Source organism: Pan troglodytes, chromosome 3, assembly GCF_028858775.2.
Source record: "Pan troglodytes isolate AG18354 chromosome 3, NHGRI_mPanTro3-v2.0_pri, whole genome shotgun sequence".
NCBI lineage: Eukaryota > Metazoa > Chordata > Mammalia > Primates > Hominidae > Pan > Pan troglodytes.
The window spans coordinates 570667-594427 of NC_072401.2; the positions used below are offsets into that span (position 1 = coordinate 570667).

The 23761-nt window shown below is 38.7% G+C and overlaps 1 protein-coding gene across 5 annotated transcripts in view; it reads right to left on the minus strand.

Annotated features, from left to right (window-relative positions):
- Positions 1–7746: 7746 nt before the first annotated feature.
- Positions 7747–23761, minus strand: part of ZNF721 (zinc finger protein 721) — a 58614-nt gene continuing 42599 nt past the window's right edge. For 4 of the 5 annotated variants that reach the window (XM_016951092.4, XM_009447167.5, XM_063808495.1 and 1 more), the window contains one exon: positions 7747–12186. In XM_016951092.4, the coding sequence (XP_016806581.2) occupies positions 9449–12184 (2736 nt within the window). In that variant the 5' untranslated portion in view covers positions 12185–12186 and the 3' untranslated portion in view covers positions 7747–9448. Of the gene's footprint in view, positions 12187–17612; positions 17635–23761 lie in introns of those variants that run through there. The other variant, XM_054683609.2, reaches the window with a different exon arrangement.

Consider the following 23761-nt stretch of genomic DNA (forward strand, 5'->3'; position numbering starts at 1 on the left):
GCAGGTTGGCCAAGCAGCTAGGGGCACCACCCTTTCTGGGGAACTCCTTATGGCCCTTATCTCAACTGTGCCTAACAACCTGCCCCCCCTGCAATATGCTCAAGAGAAAAAGAAATGGGGTATCAAACGTGAATACCCTAGGACCTGAAAGATTGTGTAAATTGAGAGTTTTGTTTTTTTGTTTTGTTTTGTTTTTTTGAGAAGGAGTCCCGCTCTGTTGCCCAGGCTGGAGTGCAGTGGCTCGATCTCGGCTCACTGCAAGCTCCACCTCCCAGGTTCACACCATTCTCCTGCCTCAGCCTCTGGAGTAGCTGGGACTACAGGCGCCCGCCACCACGCCTGGCTAATTTTTTGTATTTTTAGTAGAGATGGGGTTTCACTGTGTCAGCCAGGATAGTCTCGATCTCCTGACCTCGTGATCCGCCCACTTCGGCCTCCCAAAGTGCTGGGATTACAGGTGTAAGCCACTGTACCTGGCCCTGAGAGAGTTCCCCCCCCCCCCCCGCCCCAGGTCCTCCAGCAGAAAGCAAAAAGGGCACTCCATAATTCTTGTCTCTTTGGGAGACAGCATATCTATCAGCTGTAAACAACAGACAAACAAAACTAAAACTCTCTTTTTGACAAGTTTGTAAAGTCTGGACATCTATAATAATCCTCCAGGCCTAAGCCACTCTCCTTAATTCAGCCAGTTCAGCAACAAGAAACCTACCCAGTGGGAAGAATGGTAGGTAGACTTAATTGCCAACCTATCTAGGCTACAAATACCTTCTGATTTTTGGGGACCCCCTTACTGCCTGGGTTGAAGCCTCTCATACTAGAAAAGATTCAGGTACTTGCCAGGATCATTCTGAAAGAAATTATCTCTTTGGGTTTCCACGGTCTTCACAAAGTAACAATGGTCCATAATTTATTTTGCAAACTACCCAAGCAGTGGCAAAAGCCCTACGGGTAAAATACTTTTCACACTCCTCCTGAAAGCCACAGTCTCCCAGGAAGGTAGAAAGGACTAATCAAGCTATCAAAAGGACCTTGAGCAAATGATGCCAGGAAGCCTCTTTACCATGGCTAAAACTTCTGCCCATGGCACTTCTCCAGATTAGAACAGCCCCTAAATTACATCTATGCCTTAGTTTCTTCGAAGTCCTATATTAAGAGACCCTTTCTACATGCAAACCTAATATTATACCCAGAGGTTACCAAATTAACCCAGTACATAAAATCGCTGACTCAATTTCAAGAGGCCATCCAGGAGTTTGGACAAACAATTCTGAGTTTGACCCCCACTCCAACAACCCTTATAACCAGGCAGGAAAACAAGTCCTCATTAATATCTGGAGAGGTGGATCTCCTGGATCTCAACTAACCACATTACAAAAGAACAATGTTACTATCATACTTCTCACCCCAATAGCTATCAAGTTTCCTGGCATCTCTAGCTGGACACATTACTTTTGAATACAACTGGAAACACGTTAAGGAACCAAAGATGGAACCAACACTCAGCTACTCCTGTGAGCCACAGGAGGACTTACAAATTTCTCTCTAAATGAGAAGCTAAGTAATGCTCTTCCTCATTTTATCTCAAAGTAGGGTAATCCCAATATTGGCAATCTTATTTGCAGTGGTACTGTTGATTCTTACCTTAACCCTAACTTGCACACCACCAGGTGTTCCATTAAGAGCTTGCTTTATCTAATACTAATTTTTTAACCTAGTTATTTTACTTTTGACTGCTTTAGTCCATCAGCGATGTAATATTTTCATGTTTATATTAGAAGTCATAATACTCTGCAGATTTACTAATATGCCTTTGTTACTGTAAACCAACACCCTCTCCAGGGAAGAGTTTGCTATGTCCCTCCTACATTTAAACATCAAAGCCATAATCTGAGTAGTGATCTCTCTAATATTCATTGGGTTAACAGTCTCTCTTCTTAATCAAGCATCTCAATTTGGCCCTATTCTACTTCCCTTGGAGCCATGCAGCCTAATGTTCTATGGTCATTACTCATACTTCTGACTAAAGTCACCCTCATATGCCCTAACTGCCCACAACCTTTTTTTTAAAGCACTTTGCAGGCAACTCCACAACTACTAAACTCTACCAATACTTCCTATGCCTCAACCTGTTAGCTAGTCATGAATTCCTCTTCATCCAGGGTGGGAATGGCCTACTTGGCCACAATACAAGAATGGACATCTACTCAAGCCCAACTTAGCTTCACCTACCATCGGGACCTCTCTACAAAAAACCTTCCCTCTGCTAGTGTAATCTTTTTGACAAAACCTAAAGCAGCCTTTTAAGATTTTCTTAAACCCACCCCCATTGTTTCAAGCCCCTTGTTCTCCCCTGCTACCCTCATTGGCCAGGCACTCCTACGCATCTGTGCTACTGTAAATTCCAGATCCATCGTGGATGCTTTAGACCCAGCACAATGCAACACAACGAGCACCATTATTGATATTTCTCAAAATTTTGTTTCACTAAATATTCTCAACATCAAATGAGATTTTCTATTCTCCCCCAAATGTTTTAGCACCTGGAGCATTCATCCAAAATGATGCCACTGAATTCTGCGTCGGTCACACCTCTGGCAGTCAACCCAACCCATGGTGTCAACCAAGCCAGTATAAATTATGCAAAAGGTTTCAAGTCTTTGTTTCAGAAAACCCTTCTCCTTGATACTACTAGAGACATCCCCATGATAAAATGAAACAAAAAAACACATAGGACCCATGTCTGGCTCCCCTGGCAGCAGCAACTTTAGTGGCATAATCTCACATATCGGGTAGCCAACAAGGACCCTGGTCAATGTTTGGAACTGACCTCACCTTCTGCATCCATTTTTATTGACTACAGAACTTTACTTCCTGTGTGAAATGCAGGCTTATCTCTGCCTCTCTGGAAACTTGACGAGCACATGCACTCTGGCTTCCTTCACCCCTAAAATTTGCATTGTCCTGGGTGATGATTCTTTGCTGTTACCCTTTACTACCTCAAACCAGATCAACTGTGCAGTTTATCTTTTTTTTTTCCCCCTCAATGAGCTTGGCATCACAAGTGCCACTACAGGAATAGCTGGCATAATTATTGCCTTCTCAACTTACCACAACCTGTCTCTAGAACTGACTCAAAAAACAGAAACCACTGCTCAGACTCTTACAGAGTGACAGCAACAAGTTGATTATCTCGTGGCTGTAGTTCAAAATTGTAGAGGTCTTGCCACACTAGCTGCAGCTCACGAAAGCATTTGCCTTATGCTAGGAGAAAAATGCTGTTTCTGGGTTAACAGATTAGGGAAACTCCAGGACCATGTTAGAGATTTTATAAACCAAGCCTGTCACCATCAGAAACATGCCACTGAGGGTTGGTTCTCCTGGGGTGCCAACTGGTTCAAATTCTCATCACATCCCTTTTTGGGGATCCCTAGCTTTTGTCTTCCTTTTTCTCTTTTGTGAGCTTTACTCACTAAATCAAGTAACCAGGTTTGTTTCCTCTCACCTGGAAACTCTCAGACTTCAAATGGTCCTGCAACAGGAGTATCAACCTATTTTCTTCCCTTCTGTACAACCGTGTTTCTCCACATTTCCTCTGGATACTGCAAGTCAAACCTGGGAAAACGTGGAGGGAATGTTTTTCTGACAAAGAGCAAGATAATGAGACGCTGATGAGTTATCTTATGTCACCAGGAAGTAGTTACAGAAGACCCACAGTGCACTGTCTCAAAGATTTTTAGAGTCACAATCTATTGAGGGAATGTTCGAGTAGGCAGTTAGACATGAACAGAAAAAAAGAGCCCCAGAGGAAAAAACCTCATGCTCCAAAGACAACCCAAAACATGTATGCTAAATTTGAGCAGAGAGGAGCAGAAATACCTATGAAGAACACCCTGAAACACCACTTAGGACACCCAGTAATTGCTCATACTGTGATTAAACTGTCAGAATGTAGCTAGCTACATGCTGATAAAAAGGGAAAAAGGGCTAAAGGAAAATTCCTAAGCGATATGTAGGCATAGTAAGTACACATTTGACTGCTATATTATTTTCCTAAGATGGCGGTAATAAGCAGTGCTGCCATTAAGATTCACTGATCACTGGAACTCACACATCTGTATCAGCTGACAGTAAGGAAGCATCTCACAGACCTGGGCAGAAACTCGATGAGGATAAAAGAAGAGATTTACCAGGAAGCAGGATACTAAACAAAGGCAGACACTTAAGACAGAGGTGGGAAATTTTTTTTTAAGTCTATGATAATAAAAACTGCAACATGTAACTCTCAAGACTGTTTCCAGCTGGGCCAACCTACTCCTCTTTTGGTGTGTTCTTTGTGTCTGGGCTGAATTGTTTCTTTCAAGAAAACAAGAACTAAGGACTTTGCACTTCCTGGTAACACTTTCACTCTCCCCCACCTCTTGACAAACACCATTGTACTTTGTTTTTATGAGCTGACTACTAAAAATATCTCACATAAATGAAATTATAATTTTTTTTTTTTGAGACAGAGTCTCGCTGTGTTGCCCAGGCTGGAGTGCAGCAGCGCGATCTTGGCTCACTGCAAGCTCCACCTCCTGGGTTCACGCCATTCTCCTGCCTCAGCCTCCCAAGTAGCTGGGACTACAGGTGCTGTCACCATGCCTGGCTAATTTTTTGTATTTTTAGTAGAGACGGGGTTTCACCATGTTAGCCAGGACGGTCTCGAGTTCGAGACCTTTGCCTCCCAAAGTGCTGAGATTACAGGCGTGAGCCACCGCGCCCAGCCCAATGTTTGTTCATTTTTTATTAAGAATGGGTGTTGAGGCCGGGCACGGTGGCTCATGCCTATAATCCCAGCACTTTGGGAGGTCGAGGTGGGCGGATCACGAGGTCAGGAGATCGAGACCATCCTAGCTAACACAGTGAAACCGCATCTCTACTAAAAACACAAAAAAATTAGCCGGGCGCAGTGGCGGGCACCTGTAGTCCCAGCTACTCGGGAGGCTGAGACAGGAGAATGGCGTGAACTCGCGAGGTGGAGCTTGCAGTGAGCCGAGGTCACGCCACTGCACTCCAGCCTGGACGACAGAGCGAGACTCCGTCTCAAAAAAAAAAAAAAATGGGTGTTGAAGATAATCATGTATTTTCTGTTTGAAGAGGTTGTTTACCGTAGTAGTTAAGACTTATCTCTGGAGTCAAACTTGCCTGTGTTTTACTACTGGCTCTTCTGTTGTGAGCAAGTCATTTTTCTCTGTGGCTCTGTTCCTTCCTCTGTAAAATAAGGATAATAATAATGTCTATGCATTGAGTTTCTGTGAAAATTAACAGATATACAGGATTATGGTTAGTATTTGGTATATATTATTATGTATATGCTGAATTACATTAATTAATGAACGTTTGAATTCAATAGCTGCCATAATCTGATTTTCCAGAGAAGGTGACGAAGGACTTGGATAAAGTGACTAAAAATTAAAACCGTACCTCATGAACTGCATCCACTAAAACAAAAAAATCATAACAGACAAATTTCCTCAAGATTGTAACATGAATCTCAACAGAAAAGATCACTGCAGATTTTGAATCTTGAATCTACACAGATCATTCTATTTTTCCAACACTTAACATTTACACTCAAAAGATTCAGCTTAAAAAAATAGTTTTGCTATGTCATAGAAAATGATATGTAAAATCCTTCACCTACCATTAAGTCTCTTAAAAATTTCAAGAGGGCCGGGTGTGGTGGCTCCCGCCTGTAATCCCAGCACTTTGGGAGGCCGAGGCAGGCGGATCATGAGGTCAGGAGATCGAGACCATCCTGGCTAACATGGTGAAACCCCATCTCTACTAAAAATACAAAAAATTAGCCAGGCGTGGGAGTGGGCGCCTGTAGTCCCAGCTACTCGGGAGGCTTAGGCAAGGGAATGACGTGAACCCAAGAGGCAGAGGTTGCAGTGAGCTGAGATCGTGCCACTGCAGGTTAGCCTTGGCGACAGAGAAAGATTCTGTCTCAAAAAAAAAAATTTTTTTTCTAAGATATATTTTATCTTAAGAGGTATCAAAATTCTGATGAGTTTCTTCATATGGTGCTTACAATATGCAACCCACTTATATTAATGTTTTACCTATTCTAACTTATGTTTAACACACTTTTTGTTAGAATCTCATACAATTTTTCCTTTACCAATACAGAGAAGCAATGCTGACTTAATCCTCTTACCTGTGAACAGTGAATTACTCTCATCTCAAGTGATCTGAATGTTGTATTGATAAATTATAAATAATCTCAAACAACCCAGTTAAAAACAATAATATACCACATTAAAAATTCTAAACTTCTCATCTGAACCTTGAAAGTCCATGTGAAATTACACGGCATGAAGAGACCAGCGAGGAAACTGTAGCCAAAACACAAAGGAAAAGAAGACATCACAAAACTAAAGATAATTAGAAAATAAAAACAGAAATCCTCTTTAAATTCAGACTGAGTCAGTTTTGCAGCCTGGGAACACGTCCTCTCCACATGCACAATTAATGACATTTCTTCAACATAGATATTTTTAATCTTTTACTTGGAGCTACGAACTAACTCCAGGAATATTTATAGCTAGTTATGGAGCATCTATTACACACCCAGCACTTTGTGTTTGTTCACTACAATTATTTATCAAAACATCCCCAATACTTATGTTTTCCCAGTACTTGCCTGAACAAACTTATTTATATCAGTTATAAAAAGTGAAAAGAACAATAACTAAAGAAAACAGCTTATATAAGGTTGTCCAATAAAATGAAATGTTCTAATTAAATAAAACATAAATACACACATTGTGAAATTACATCTAAAAAAGTATTTTTGGTGCACTAAATTTTATAAAAATGATTCTTATAGTTTCTGACAAGCTCACATACTTTATGAAGTGGAAACAAAAAAAATGAGAAATTTATACCTAGAGCATGAGGACCACATAAAACCAGAATTGATTGGCATGGGGAGATTCTCAACAATGATTCATTAGATTGTACAGTAATTAAATGAAAAGAAGAAAATATAGATTTGATTTCAAAATGTTTTAGATTTCTAGATTTCTAGTAAATTACCTATCCACAGTATTAATAGAACCTTCTTTGTTCCAATATTGCTATTTTCTTTGGAAAATAGGTATAAACTCTCATGCAAACACAATTGCTTGCTCCATAATTTCCTTGTGCCCAACGTTTATCTTTAGAGCACAAAATTTATATATTTAACTCCAAGTAAATTAAATGTCTGTATGTGTTTGCAGGAGGACATGCCACATGTTCAAAGATATATATGAAACATTTTAAAAAAGTATTCAAGACTCAGGAATGTATGAATGTTTATTACAAACATAAAATGACCTGTAGTTAAAAATAATTAAAGTGTGTAACTGGATTGTGTGTAATACAAAGGATAAATGCTTGAGGTGATAATAACTCACTTACTGTGGTGTGATTATTACATACTGTATGCCTGTATCAAAATAACCCATATATACCATAAATATATACACATACTATGTACTCACAAAACCTTTTGAAAAATTTCAATAAGAATAAAAATGTAACATGCAAACAATATTCTTCAATTTATTTGCTGTTGAAAGCCACTAAAAAAGACTAGAGATGTCATTCAATTATATTACCAGATAGTACATTGTTACCATCTTTAACGTACACCCTTGAGTAAGGTTGGATAGGTGAAAGTTGGTGGCATAATAAAACACTTCATTCACAGCACAAAAATTTTAACACAATAACAATTTTTATTTCAAAAATTAAGTTCACATTATCTTAAGAGAATTTTAAAATTTACTGCATTTTATTGCACTTATTACATAAATATACAGTTGGCAAAACAATTTACTACTAAAATTCAGATTCTCTCTCAGTATAACGCAAAGTATTACTCTGAACACCGACTTCAGGCATCACTCAGTAAGTCAACCACTAAAAGCCTCTCTGCTCAGATTTTCCTGGTGCATCTTTTATTTCTCTTCTCTTTCATGTAGACGTCTATGAATAATGCCCACCTAATGCAAAGGAATTTCTCATATCTCTGATGCAGCAACAATTTATCACATGCTTTCACATAAATGAGAATGTTGAAATAGTGTAATTTTAGAGTTGAATTATTTGCTTTTGAAACAAATTTTTACTTTTTTCAAGTGAAAAAATATATTTTGAATATATCTCTTCAAAAACCTACTTTTCAACTTATATACAAAGAAATTTTCTAACAGGTTCAACTTTTGTTATACTTAATACTCTGATTTATTTTAAAGTCTGAAGTGTTAGTTCCTTAGTTCTTTCTACTGTAAATCCTCTGATGTTTACATAGTCTTAATTTTAGCCTAAATATTTCTTCACATTTACTGCACCTACAAATTATATTCTAGTAAAAATTCTCTGGTGTTTCTTTTCTTTTTTTCTTGTTTTGAGACAGAGTTTCACTCTTGTTACCCAGGCTGGAGTGCAATGGCATGATCTCAGCTCACCGCAACCTCCACCTCCTGGGTTCAAGCCATTCTCCTGTCTCAGCCTCCTGAGTAGCTGGGATTACAGCCATGCACCACCATGTCCTGCTAATTTTTGTATTTTTAGTACACACAAGGTTTCTCCATATTGGTCAGGCTGTCCTTGAACTCCCGACCTCAGGTGATCCACCCTCCTTGGCCTCCCAAAGTGTTGGGATTACAGGCGTGAGCCACTGCGCCTGGCCTCTGGTTTCTTAACCTGCAGTTTCTGAACAGAGGTTTTTCCACATTTATTACATTTGTAGGATTTCTCTCCAATATAAATTCTCTGATGTTGAACAAAGTTTAAGCAACTGCTTCAGAGTTTTCCTCTAGTACAAAATGCATATAGTAAGTTCTGGGATACAAGTACAGGTACTAGAGCCCTCTTTATCTTTGTATTCTCTGTCTTAAGACTATTCTTCACTTTAATGGCCTATATTTTCTAAAAGGTCTTTCAACAGAAATTACAATGCTTTTATTAACTATAAATTTCAAGTAGACATTAATAGCTTTTGTATATTTTTATGTTTGTACAAGTAGTCTCACATATAAATACTATCATGTGCAAAAATACTAAGCATTGATTACAAGTTTTGCCACATTTTTTGTATTTCCAGGTGTTTTCTTCAGTAGGAATTACACTAAGAAGTGACTAGAATTGGAAGTCTTTGCCACATTTTTAATTTTAATTTGGCTTCTCATCAATATAATTACTCTTATGTCTACAACAGATTGAGGTGTGATTAAAAGCCTTCTCACATTTTTCACATTTTAGAGTTTCTCTCCATTATGAATTATCTTATGATTAGAAAGGATTGAGGAGCATTTAAAGACCGCGACATTCTTCACCTTCGTAAGACATTCCCCTGGTATGAGTTCTCTTATGTTTAAGAATGCTGGAGTATGACTTAAAGACTTTGCCACATTCTTTACACTTGTATGGTTTTATCTCCAGTATGAATTTTCTTATGTGCATAAAGATTTGCAGACTGTCTAAAGGTTTTGCCACAGTCTCCACACGTGTAGGGTTTCTCTCCAGTATGAATTTTCTTATGCGCATAAAGATTTGCAGACTGTCTAAAGGTTTTGCCACATTCTCCACATGTGTAGGGTTTCTCTCCAGTATGAATTCTCCTATGTACATAAAGGATTGCTGACTGTCTAAAGGCTTTGCCACATTCTTCACATGTGTAGGGTTTCTCTCCAGTATGAATTCTCCTATGTTTAGTAAGGGTTGTGGAACTAGTAAACGCTTTACCACATTCTAAACATTTAAAGGGTTTCTCACCTGTATGAATCCTCTTATGTTTAGCAAAGCTTGAGGATGAGGTAATGACTTTGCCACATTCCTTACATTTGTAGGGTTTCTTTCCAGTATGAATTTTCTCATGTCTATTCAGGTGTGAGGATTGTTTAAACACTTTCCCACATTCTTTACATTTGTAGAGTTTATCTCCAGTATGAATTTTCTTATATTCATTCAGGTTTGTGGACCATCCAAAGGCTCTGCCACGATCTTCACATTTGTAGGGTTTCTCCCTAGTGTGAACTCTCCTATGTGTAGTAAGGTTTCTTGACCTACTAAAGGCTTTGCCACACTCTTCACATTTGTAAGGTTTTTCTCCAGTATGAATTTTCTTGTGTTGATTCAGGGCTATGGACCATCCAAAGGCTTTGCCACACTCTTCACATTTGTAACTTTGCTTTCCAGTAAGAATTTTCGTGTGTTGATTCAGGTCTGTTGATGGGGCAAAGGCTTTGCCACACTCTTCACATTTGTAAGGTTTCTCCCCAGTGTAAATTTTCTTCTGTTGATTCAGGTCCATGTACCATACAAAGTCTTTGCCACACTCTTCACATTTGTAAAGTTTCTCTCCAGTATGAATTTTCTTGTGTTGATTCAGGTCTGTGTACCGTCCAAAGGCTTTGCCACACTCTTCACATTTGTAAGGTTTCTCTCCAGTATGAATTCTCCTATGTACATAAAGGTTTGCGGACTGTCTAAAGGTTTTGCCACATTCTTCACATGTGTAGGGTTTCTCTCCAGTATGAATTCTCCTATGTACATAAAGGATTGCGGACTGTCTAAAGGCTTTGCCACATACTTCACATGTGTAGGGTTTCTCTCCAGTATGAATTCTCCTATGTTTAGTAAGGGTTGTGGAACTAGTAAACGCTTTACCACATTCTAAACATTCAAAGGGTTTCTCGCCAGTATGAATCCTCTTATGTTTAGCAAAGCTTGAGGATGAGGTAATGACTTTGCCACACTGCTTACATTTGTAGGGTTTCTTTCCAGTATGAATTTTCTCATGTTTATTCAGGTGCAAGGAATGTATAAAGGCTTTCCCACATTCTTTACATTTGTAGGGTTTATCTCCAGTATGAATTTTCTTATATTCATTCAGGTTTGTGGACCATCCAAAGGCTCTGCCACGATCTTCACATGTGTAGGGTTTCTCTCTGGTGTGAATTCTCTTATGTGCAGTAAGGTTTGTTGAACTATTAAAGGCTTTGCCACACTCTTCACATTTGTAAGGTTTCTCTCCAGTATGAATTTTCTTGTGTTGATTCAGGGCTGTGTACCGTCCAAAGGCTTTGCCACAGTCTTCGCATTTGTAAGGTTTCTCTCCAGTATGAATTCTCCTATGTACGTAAAGGTTTGCGGACTGTCTAAAGGTTTTGCCACATTCTCCACATGTGTAGGGTTTCTCTCCAGTATGAATTCTCCTATGTACATAAAGGTTTGCGGACTGTCTAAAGGCTTTGCCACATACTTCACATGTGTAGGGTTTCTCTCCAGTATGAATTCTCCTATGTTTAGTAAGGGTTGTGGAAATATTAAAGGCTTTACCACATTCTAAACATTTAAAGGGTTTCTCGCCAGTATGAATCCTCTTATGTTTAGCAAAGCTTGAGGATGAGGAAATGACTTTGCCACATTCCTTACATTTGTAGGGTTTCTCACCAGTATGAATTTTCTCATGTTTATTCAGGTGTGAGGAATGTATAAAGGCTTTCCCACATTCTTTACATTTGTAGGGTTTATCTCCAGTATGAATTTTCTTATATTCATTCAGGTTTGTGGACCATCCAAAGGCTCTGTCACGATCTTCACCTGTGTAGGCTTTCTCTCTGTTGTGAATTCTCTTATGTGCAGTAAGGTTTGTTGACCTATTAAAGGCTTTGCCACATTCTTCACATTTGTAAGGTTTCTCTCCAGTATGAATTTTCTTGTGTTGATTCAGGTCTGTGTACCATCCAAAGTCTTTGCCACGTTCTTCACAAGTGTAGGGTTTCTCTCCAGCATGAATTCCTTTATGTTGAGTTAGGTCTGAGAACTTCTGAAATGACTTGCCACATTCGTTACATTTAAAGTGTTTCTCTCCAGTATGTCTTGTCTTATCTTTGTTTGAATTTGCAAATTTACTAAAAACTTTGACACGTGCATTACATTGAAATATTTTGCTCTGAGTATTTGACAAGCATTGATTAATTCCATTATAAACTCCTTTCTGCACTTTACACACATTCATACTTTTACAGCCTTTCCTTAATTGTAAATTGTCATGCCCACATTTCTCATATCTTCTCAGTATAAGTTTGTGGAATGAATCTTCTATCCCCTGCACTGGCAAAAAGTCTTGGGTGAAATGAGAACACATAGCTGAAAGAAACAAAAATAACAAATTATCCCAGTTACTAGATTCATATGCATATACTTTACAAATCATAAGATTATACAAAGTACACTAGTAAGATCACATAACAAAATACCAGAAGTCATAACTTCTTCACATATACATGTAACAAATATATGGTGATCAAAATGCCTTTGTGTGAAATCTATAAATGAGTTAATTGTATGCAATCCCTCAGGTAAGCACAATGCCAAGAGCCACATAGAACAGGAAGGAATGTTTGTTCAATTTACCCACCAACAGCTCTTCCTCCCCAATATAGCACTATGCCATTAGAAGAAAACTCTCAACTCCTTTTTCCTTAAAAGAGAAGAAAAATACTGACACACATATCCTTATTTCTGGCTTTTGGGGTCTTTACAAAAACTGATTTCTGCCTCCAATAAAACAGTGCTGAAAGAAATGGTGATACTTTGGAAGAACAACTTGGGTATTCGAAGACAAAATATAAATATTTCAAAAGCAGACTGAAGTGCTGAATACAGGCAACAGGTACAGCAAGTGATGAGAGACTTTTTTTTTTTTTTTTTTTGAGATGGAGTCTCACTCTGTCACCCAGGCTGGAGTGCAGTGGCGGGATCTTGGCTCACTGCAAGCTCCACCTCCTGGGTTCATGCCATTCTCCTGCCTCGGCCTCCCCAATAGCTGGGACTACAGGCACCTACCACCACGCCCAGCTAATTTTTGTATTTTTAGTAGAGATGGGGTTTCACTATGTTAGCCAGGATGGTCTCAATCTCCTGACCTCGTGATCCACCTGCCTCAGCCTCCTAAAGTGCTGGGATTACAGGAGTGAGCCACCATGCCCGGCCAATTAGAGACTCTTAACAGGAAACATGAAGAAACCCTTTTAACTAAAAAATAAACACAAAATTCCAGACAAGAGACATCCTTCCAACATGTATGACAGGTTCCCATAATCTCTACCAAAGACAACTGGCTTCAGACTACATCATGACAAAGCAACATAATAAAGATTGTTATTTGTTAATGTTCAAATAACAAGCAAATATTACAATGTATACAAAATATTAGAACACATTATAATGAATGATTTTAAAATTTTCAGAAAACCATAAAAAAAGATGTACTAATTTTTTAAATGTAATCTGAATAATGCTGAATCAGTTAACTGAAAACACATGTAACTAAATGTAATCAGAAAAATCAGAACATCAATGAAAACATTAAAAACATTAAAAAAGGAGGTGAAAAATATAAAATAATGACTCAGAAATTTTCAAAAGTTAAAAAAAGGATGTAATAAATGAAGCAGCTCAACAAACTTCAACTAGGATACACACACAGATTTATCGCAAGGCACATATATATACATGAGCAAAGTTTGAAAAATCAAACACAAGAAGGGCATCTTAGGAACTACAAAATAAAAGTGATGTGTCATTTATAAGTGTGGTCTTATAAGATTACCAGTGAATCTGTCAACAAAACTATTTCACACCAGAAGGAACTGCAATATAATTAAGATCCTGGAGAAAAAAAAATTCTACATGGGAATAATATAACCAGCAAAACTGTCCTAAAAATGAAGAAAAAGTAAAGACCTTTCAAGATAAGCACATGCTGAAAAAGTATATTAGCACAACACCTGTCTTACCAAAAAAATGCTGAAGAAAGTGTCTTCCAGTGAAAATAACATAATGCAAGAAAACCAAACGTAATCATACGAAAATATGTAACTTTCTGAAAAAGATATGCACGTACACAAAGTTCTGTACCACTATCATAATAGTGCGGAAAACATTTTAATTATTCTCTAAAATTTTAAAGTTAAAAGCATAAAAATGATCATAAACTGTTGATCATTATCTGGTAATAATATACCACATAAAAATATGATTACTGACATCAATAACAAACGAGGACAGATGTAATGAGGAAGTTTTCTTTTTTTTTTTTTTTTTTTGAGACAGAGTCTCACTCTGTCACCCAGACTGGAGTGCAGTGGCACTATCTTGGCTCACTGCAACCTCTGCCTGCCCAGTTCAAGCAATTCTTCTGCCTCAGCCTCCTGAGTAGCTAGAACTACAGGTACACACAACCATGCTCTTCTACTTTTTGTATTTTTAATAGAGACGGGGTTTCATCATACTGGCCAGGCTGGTCTCGAACTCCTGACCTCGTTATCTGCCTGCCTCAGCCCCCAAAAGTGCTGGGATTGCAGGCGTGAGCCACCACACCCAACCCCGAATTTTCTTTTTTTTTTCTTTTTTTTCTTTTTTTTTTTTTTTTAGACAGAGTCTCACTCTGTTGCCAGGCTGGAGTGCAGCAGCGCAATCTTGGCTCACTGCAACCTCCCCTCCTGGGTTCAAGCAATTCTCCTGCCTCAGCCTCCCAAGTAGCTGGGACTACAGGCGCGCCACCACGCCCATCACATTTTTGCATTTCTGGTGAAGACGGGGTTTCAACATGTTGACCAGGATGGTCTCGATCTCTTTTCGTAATCCGCCTGCCTCAGCCTCCCAAATTGCTGGGATTACACACGTGAGTCACCGCACCTGGCTGAGGAAGAATTTTTCAAATGCAACTCGTTTTTACCAGTTTAAAATATATTATTTTGCAGGGCACAGTGGCTCACACCTGTAATCCCAGCACTTTGGGAGGCTGAGGCAGGTGGATCACAAGGTCAGGAGATTGAGACCATCCTAGCTAACATGGATAAACCCCATCTCTACTAAAAATACAAAAAGATCTAGCCAGGTGTGGTGGCAGGCACCGTACTCCCAGCTACTGGGGAGGCTGAGGAAGGAGAATGGCATGAACCCAGGAGGTAGAGCTTGCAGTGAGCCGAGATCGCGCCACTGCACTCCATCCTGGGTGACTGAGCAAGACTCCGTCTCAAAATAAATAAATAAATAAAATAAAACAAAAAATATATTATTTTAAGAAATTTTATGTACTTCCCAAGATACCAGAAAAAAGTATCTCTATAGATACGCCAAAAAATAAGAAGTAAAGGTGTATCAGTACAAAAATCAAAAAGACACTAAGGAAGACAGAAAAAGAAAATAAAGGGCAAAAATGAAATAATCCAGCAAAAAAATCAATAAAACATGTAAGTCTATTTCAGCAAATTATTCAAATATTTATGAAGTTTCCATTCGAAATACATGCACCAAATGAAGGGATTGATTGCAAAAATTAACATGATCCAGCTTGCTTTTCTACAGGAGTCACTTGAGATGTAATAATTTAAAAAGACTGAAAAAGGAAAGAAGACATTTGATGCAAATAACCAAATTATATAACACAAAGTACATCTTAAGTAAAACTGTCCTATTTCATAAAATATACTTTAACTAAAAGTTCAGAAGAAAGGCCATTAAACAATAATAAAAACGTTCCTTTACTGGGAACTCACGACAAATGTGTGTATACATATGTTAATGTGTCTGTTTGTGTGTGTCCCACATTGAGTTCCAAATATACAAAGCCAATACTGACAGAATTAAAGCAACACAAAAAAAGCAATATAATTATACTAGGATATTTAAATACCCCAATTTCTATAAAGAATAATGAAACAAGATAAAATATTCATAAGGAAACAGGAGACTTGAAAGCAGTATTAAACAATTATGCCTAACAGAATTGTAAAGAACACTGCTCAACGAGAATACACACCTTCCTGAATAGCTCATACAATATTCTCCTTGATAAACTACACATTAGGGCACAAAAAAGTCTTAACAGAAGTTTTTAAAATTCAAATTTTACAGATTTCTTTTAATGACCAAACTGGTATGAATGTAGAATAAAAGAAAGAAAACTATAAACCCCGTCTCTACTAAAAATACAAAAAATTAGCCAGGCATGGTGGTGGGTGACTGTAGTCCCAGCTACTGGACAGGCTGAGGGAGGAGAATGGCGTGAATCTGGGAGGCGGAGCTTGCAGTAAGCTGAGATCCCGCCACTGCACTCCAGCCTGGGTGACAGAGCAGGAATCCGTATCCCCCCCCAAAAAAAAAAAAAAAATTACATACTTATAGAAATAATACAAACTAAAGATTGAAATAATAAAGATATCTAGACTGCTCAATGTAATCTACAGATTAAATGCAATCCCTGTCAAATTTGTAATTAAATTATTGTAGTAATAGAAACAGCAAACCCCATATTATATCAAATTAAGAAACAGTGAAGTACCCAACAATCTTCAAAAAGAGAAGCAATCTCAGAGGCTTCACAGCTCCTGATTTCAAAACACATACAAAGCTAAAGAATTAAAATAATTTGGAATAGATATAAAGCTGAACAGCTAGATCAATAAAATCTGCCAAAAATACAAACTCACACACGGTCACATGAAGAGTTTTAGACACTCATAATTACTGCAGCATTGTTACTGAAAGCAAATAAATGCAACACAGATTTCTCTCGCCAAATTGATAAATTTGAAATATTAAAATGAAATATTACTCAGTTTGTAAAAAGCAAAAATTAAGTACAGTAAAGATAAACCTTGATGACATTAACACAAAATAAGTCATGAAGAGACAGAAACTGTATGAATCAACTTACATCAGATATCTAAAGCGGTCTGACTTTAAAATAAAAAGCAGAATTGTTTTTGTAAAGGGCCAGAAAATAGAAAAAGTAGGTAGTTGTTTAATGTGTACTGAGTGTTAGCTTTGCAAGATAAACATATTCTAAAGATAGAGTGCATAACAACGTTAATATGACTAAGCTGAATATTTAAAAATATATGATTGTAAAGTTTCAGCATTTTTGAAAACAATTAAAAATAATATCTAAAAGAGATAGAGGTATGACAGTTTTGGAAATTATCTTCAAATCACGGAAGTATTTCTCCCACACACACAAAAGTATAGATTTTCCAATAACATTTTTGTTATTGGAAAAAGACAATATTTTCAATAAATGGTGCTGGGAAAATTATCTACAAGATAATAAAAAAAATAAAACTAGGCTCCTACCTCTTATGATATAAAAAAGTCAATCACAAATAAAGATTTAAATGGGAAACCCAAATAAAGCTATTTGAAGTAAACATACAGGAATGCTTTACCACACAGTACAGAGCAAAGAATCTTAAGACCTCAAAAGCACAGGCAGAAGAAGCAAAAATATGCAAATGGGATTACAACAAAGTAAAAATGCTTTGCATAGCAAAGACAGCAGAGTGAAGAGATAATCTACAGAATGAAGGAAAATATTTGCAAAATATACATATGACAAAAGATAAATTTACAGAATATATAACAAACTTAACAAAAATACCACAATTTGAATATAGGCAAGAGACTTTAAGAGACCTTTTTCAAAAGAAATACAAATAGCCAAAAAGTACATGCAAAGATGCTCAACATCACTAATTGTCAGAGAAATGCAAATCAAAACCACAAGATACCACTTCACTCCAATTAGAATGACTGTAATTAGAAAGACAAAAATATGTTAGTGAGAATGAATAGAAAAGGAAACACATACAGTCAGTAAAATTGTAAGTTAGTAGAGCCATTATAGAAAAAAATAAGTATCACAGGATAACATATGTTTAAACCATCAACAAATGGTATTTTAACACTGTTTCTTTGACTCCTTGCCTACACAAATAAACTGTGGACGACCACACACACACAGAAAAAATAATTGAAATTGCTGGATCACATGTTCTATTTTTAATTTTTTAATTAAATGGGATTGCTGGAACATATGTAAGTTCTATTTTCATTGTAGCTAAACAAAATCAGTATGTCAAAGAGAAATCTACACTCCCATGTTTATTACAGCACTGTTTACAATGGCCAAGATATGGAATCAATCCAAGTGTCCAGAACTTGGATGAATAAAGAAAATGTAGTATATATACACAATAAAATACTATGCATCTACAATACAGAATACAATTTTGATATTTGCCACAACACAGATGAACGTGGAGGCCATTATGTTAAGTGAAATAAAACAGATACACTGAGACAAATACCACATGATCTTACACATATGTGAAATCTAATATAAACATTTATGATGAAGGCTTTATGCAACTAGTCTCGGCAATCAGTTTTTGAATATAACATCAAAGGCTCAGGAAAAAAAATATGGACACACACATGGTACCACATCACTGTATAAAAAATATCTCAAAAATATTCAAGGCAGGGCTTTAATTACATGCTTACACATCTATTTAAAATACCCCAAAAAAGCCGGGCGCGGTGGCTCATGCCTGTAATCCCAGCACTTTGGGAGGCCGAGGCAGGCACATCACGACGTCAGGAGATCGAGACCGTCCTGGCTAACACGGTGAAACCCCATCTCTACTAAAAATACAAAAAATTAGATGGGCATGGTGGCAGGTGCCTGCAGTCCCAACTACTTGGGAGGCTGAGGAAGGAGAATGGCGTGAACCCAGGAGGCGGAGCTTGCAGTGAGCCGAGATTGCATCACTGAACTCCAGCCTGGGCGACAGAGCGAGACTCTGTCTCAAAAAAAAAAAAAAAAAAAAAAAAAAAAATATATATATATATATATATATATATCCCAAAAATATTCAAGGCAGGGCTTTAAATACATGTTTACACACGCATGTTCATTATTATTTACAAAAGACAATTCCTGGAAACACAAATGTCCCTTTAGAGATAAATATCAGATTTTTAAAATGTGACATATACATACAATATTTTATTTTAAAACAAAGATATTCTGACACATCTCTGTGGAGAAAAAGTTAAATATTACATTTGAACTCAATTGAACATGGACACAAACAATGGTCACCAAGTCCCCGAACAGGTTGTGTGAGCCCCTTGATGTCTTCAGCCAGCACTGTTTTGAAGAAATCTCTATTTCAATCTATTCCTATACGTTAGTTATTGAAAAAGAATAGACAATCACAAAAACAAGTTGACCATTTTGTGTTCCTTGAGCCCAGTTCACGAAATGCCCTAGTGATGGGACCTCGTGCCAAACAACTCATTACAAAAATAGCTAGGGTCTCATAGCATGACGAAGCTTCATGAGACCCCTCCTCGTCTGTGCACGGATGGTGGCTGACTCTGGAGCCCAGGCTATTGCTTCCCAGTCTGGTGGTGAATTCTCCATAGTCTGGTGAATGTAAATATATATACCCTTTCTCCCTTCTCCCCTTCCCACTGCAATTTGGTTATTACATTTGCTTATTTTATTCTTATTCTGCATTGCTATTTACGTGAAATAAAGGTTGTTTATCCTTAAAGGTATTGTGTGTGTGTCTTCTTCTCCCCTAACGCATTTCCTGCATAGAACATTTTGGGTGTCAGGAACATGATCCAAAAGCGAAAACGTGCCATTTTTCAGCCACGAGGACTGGGCTGGGAGGTTGGGGGCTTCCCATATCCTGGGATGGGAACTCCCCTAGTTCTCTCCCTTGGCCATTGAGTGGTCCAACGGAACTGGCCTTTTTGAAAATTGGGAATCTAAATTAGTGCATTTTGAACCGTTGGCTGTCTGTGAGGTGCGCAGGGAATCCCAGTTGGTAAAGGGAATGCTGAGGTAATTTCCCGGTGTGGATGGTGCTTGCTTACTGCTTGTAAGTTAATGTGTCAAGATAGGGACTGGTTGCTACATGAGAAATGTAAGCTGGAAAAAAAATGCTAATCTGACATCCTGACTGGCCCTGGCCAGGCCTGTGTCTTGACTGACCAGGCTCAAAGCTATCAGCCTATTGCTGAAAAAAGCAGCTGTCCAAATAGCCGGTCAGGGTAAAACTGAAGAACTAGTCGGCTGGGGCTTGGAGCAGGTAAAAACCCAGCTCCCATCTCAAGGATGGGAAATTAACCCTAGGAAAATTCAAGAACCTGCAAAAACTGTAAAATTCCTTGGCATCCTCTGAAATACACGGTAATAGTCCATTTTACAAAAGGCTAAGGCTAAAATACTAGAATTTGCAACCCCTACCACTAAAAAGGAGGCCCAGAAATTTATTGGCTTGTTTGGATTGTGGAGACATCATATGCCCCACATGGGTAACATTTTACAACCTCTGCGTGCAGTCACTAGAAAACGCTATGACTTTCACTGGGGACAGAAAGAGAGCGTGGCTTTTCAACAAGCTGAACAAGCGGTGCAACTGACCCCAGATCTATGGCCCATACGAAACAGGCCAGTAGAACTGCAAGTAGCTGTCCTAGATCAACATGCTAATTGGAGTCTTAGGCAGAAACAAGGTGGGAAGAGGGTACCTTTGGGGTTTTGGACCCAGAAACTGCCATAGGCTGGCAAAGCTTATACCCCTTCCAAGAAGCAATTGTTAGCTTTTTATTGGGCTTTGCTGGAAACAGAGGACCTCTGCTTCAACCATGAGGTCTTTATGAGGCCTGAAATTCCTATTATGACTTGGGTCATGAGTTTCCCCAATACTCACCAGATAGGGCACACTCAAGAAAGCAGCATTATAAAATGGAAATGGTATACACAAGATAGGGCTAAGCCAGGACCAAAGGGGATACTGCTTTTGCATAAGGATGTACAAAACTTGCCAGCTCAGAAAACCACTGAGCAAGCCCTTCAGATAGGGAAGGAAACCTCCCCCATCCAATGGGACAAATCCTTTAAAAAACTAAGCCCAGAGGACAGAAACATGCCTGGTTTACTAATGGACCACCAAATACACTGGTGGCACTCGACGCTAGAAGGCCGTGGCTTACAGTCCTGTTAGAAAACATAAGCATTTCTGATGAAGGAAAAGGTGGAAGCAGCTAGCTGGTTGAACCAGTAACGGTCCTCTGATCTATTTAGGAGGAGGCCAGAGGGATTTGTCAGTTGTATACCAACTCTTGGTCAGTAGCAGATGGTCTTACTACCTGGTTGCCCCAGTGGCAACGAAACAGATGGTTAATTGGGAATAAAGAGGTTTGGGGAAAAAAATACTGGGAAGATACCTGAATCCTGGCACACACCACCATTATCACTGTTCTCCATGTTGATGCTCATGCATCTCTATTTTCTCTTGACAGACTATTTAATCAGCTGGCAGACCAACAGGCCAAAATTTCCACCACAACTGCAAACTTGAATGTGGATGAATGGATTACATGTTCAAGCCTGGTAATGAGAGGCATTATAATGGAATAACCTATCTACTAATGGTCAGCACATGTGTCTTTGTGTCTGAGGCCAAGGATAAATTCATCAACTGGGTAGCCACCACTATAGAAGCCAACCACAATCAATGTCGGCTATGCTTCCAGCTGCCAGAGGCCACCAGGAATGAGCTACCTTGAAGAATCGTCCGTGACAACATTTCTGAATGGGTATGTCACTATCAATGGGGCCACAACAACAACACTTGCAATCCAACCTGGACTTCCTATGACCAAATCAAGCAATCTATTTATGCCCAAGTCAGGTGAAAGGTGAACTCCACCCTCACCGTGCATCAAAAGCCTTGGTATCCTGCCCAATATGCCTGGAACGGTATATATTGGGAATCTGCTGTGCTGGTGGCCGGATTCCATATAGCCCCCGCCACCCGCCACTTTGTCTGGAGGCCTTAAATGGCTCCTCTAATGTTACTCTGGGTTTCTCCCACCAGACAACTGTCAACACATACTCCAAATCAACAGCATTGTCCCTAATGAAACACAATCTCTTTCCTACTTTAATAACACATTAGTACACTATGATTACAGTAACTATATTGCAGTCCCCTGGGGGGGCCCTCTGGATATGTGGATACTACGGGTGGTGATACCTGCCCCTACAATGGACAGAGAGATACACTTGGGGGTGGCCATTAATTCCATCCACCATACAAATGCGCTGGACTCCCTGGTGGTGATAGCCTACTACAGTATTCTCCCCTGCTGCTGGTACAATCCTGCTTCAGCAGCAAATTAAAATATTAAGCTTACATGTAGACAAAGCTCTTAATGATAGTAGCACTGGACTTATGTTGTTGTCAGAGGAATTTGCTCAGCTGTGTACTGTTGTGTTGCAAAACTGAATGGCTTTAGAGATGCTTACCGCAGCCCAAGGAGGGGTTTGAGCCTTACTGCATACTGAATGTTATGTGTATATCCCTGACAATTCTCACAAACTCTCCTTGCAAAGCCATGGTGGGTGTGGTTTTTATTAACTCTGCTTTTAGTTCTCCTGTGCTTACCTGTATCTGTAATCTATATCAACTATGCCTTCCCCATGTATCTGTAAGGGTATTTTCCTACAGTTGAGGATCAAACTGAGGCCGAATGTGGAGGAAAAGTTAAATATTAAATTTGAACTCAATTGAACATGGACACAAACAATGGTCACCAAATCCCGGAATGGGCTGTGTGAGCCCCTTGACACGTTCATCCAGTGCCGTTTTGGAGAAATCTCTATTTCAATCTATTCCTATATGTTAGTTATTGAAAAACAATAGACAATTGCAAAAACAAGTTGATCTTTTTGTGTTCCTTGAGCTCAGGTACAAAAGCCCCTCGTGACTGGGCCTCATGCCAAACAACTCATTACAAAAAGAGCTAGGGTCCCACACTGCGCCAAAGCTTCACGAGACCTCTCCTCATCTGTGCACAGATGAATGGTGGACTCTAGAGCCCAGGCTGTTTTGCTTCCCGGTCTGGTGGTGAATCCTCCAAAGTCTGGTAAATGTAAATATATGTATCTCTTTTCCCTTCTCCCCTTCCCACTGCAATCTGCTTATTATATCATTTGCTTATATACCTACATTGCCATTTACATGGGATAAAGGTTGTTTACCCTTAAAGATATTGTGTGTGTGTCTTTCCTTCTCCATTCACCCCGCAGCACACAACAATCTTACAAAAACAAAAGCCTAAGGCCAGTTGTCCTGGCTCACACCTGTAATCCTAGCACTTTGGGAGGCCGAGGCGGGCGGATCACCTGAGGTCAAGTGATCGAGACCATCCTGGCCAACACGGTGAAACCCTGTCTCTACTAAAAATACAAAATTAGCTGGGCATGGTAGTGCACACCTGTGGTCCCAGCTACTTGGGAGGCTGAGGCAGGAGAATCGTTTGAATCTGGGAGGCAGAGGTTGCAGTAAGCCGAGATCGTGCCACTGCGCTCTAGCCTGGCAACAGAGCAAGACTCCATCTCAAAACAACCAACCAACCAACCAAAAACAAAGCCTAAGAACATTAAGTGAAGACAGTAAAAAAAAAAAAAAAAAAAAGAAAAGAAAATATTACACCAATGACAATATAAAAATCAGTCAAAATTACAGAAACAGTAAGTAAAATGGTGTTCTTCAGGAGCTGAAGAAAAAGAAAAAAATGGCAGTTTATAGTTCATAGAGTATTAAACTTTTGTAAGACAAAATGCAGAGATCCATTTCAAAATAATGTAAATGTACTTAACTCCACTAGACTGTACACTTGAAAACCTTTAGGCAATTTTATGTTTTTCATCACAACTAAATATTTACATCTACCTAAAAAGGTTCCATTTTTCAAAAATCACCTTCGAATAACAAGTGTTTCTCTCACAAAACATAATCAAACAATAAATAGGTGGTAATATTCCACTGTTTCTCTGCCTACTCACCTACAA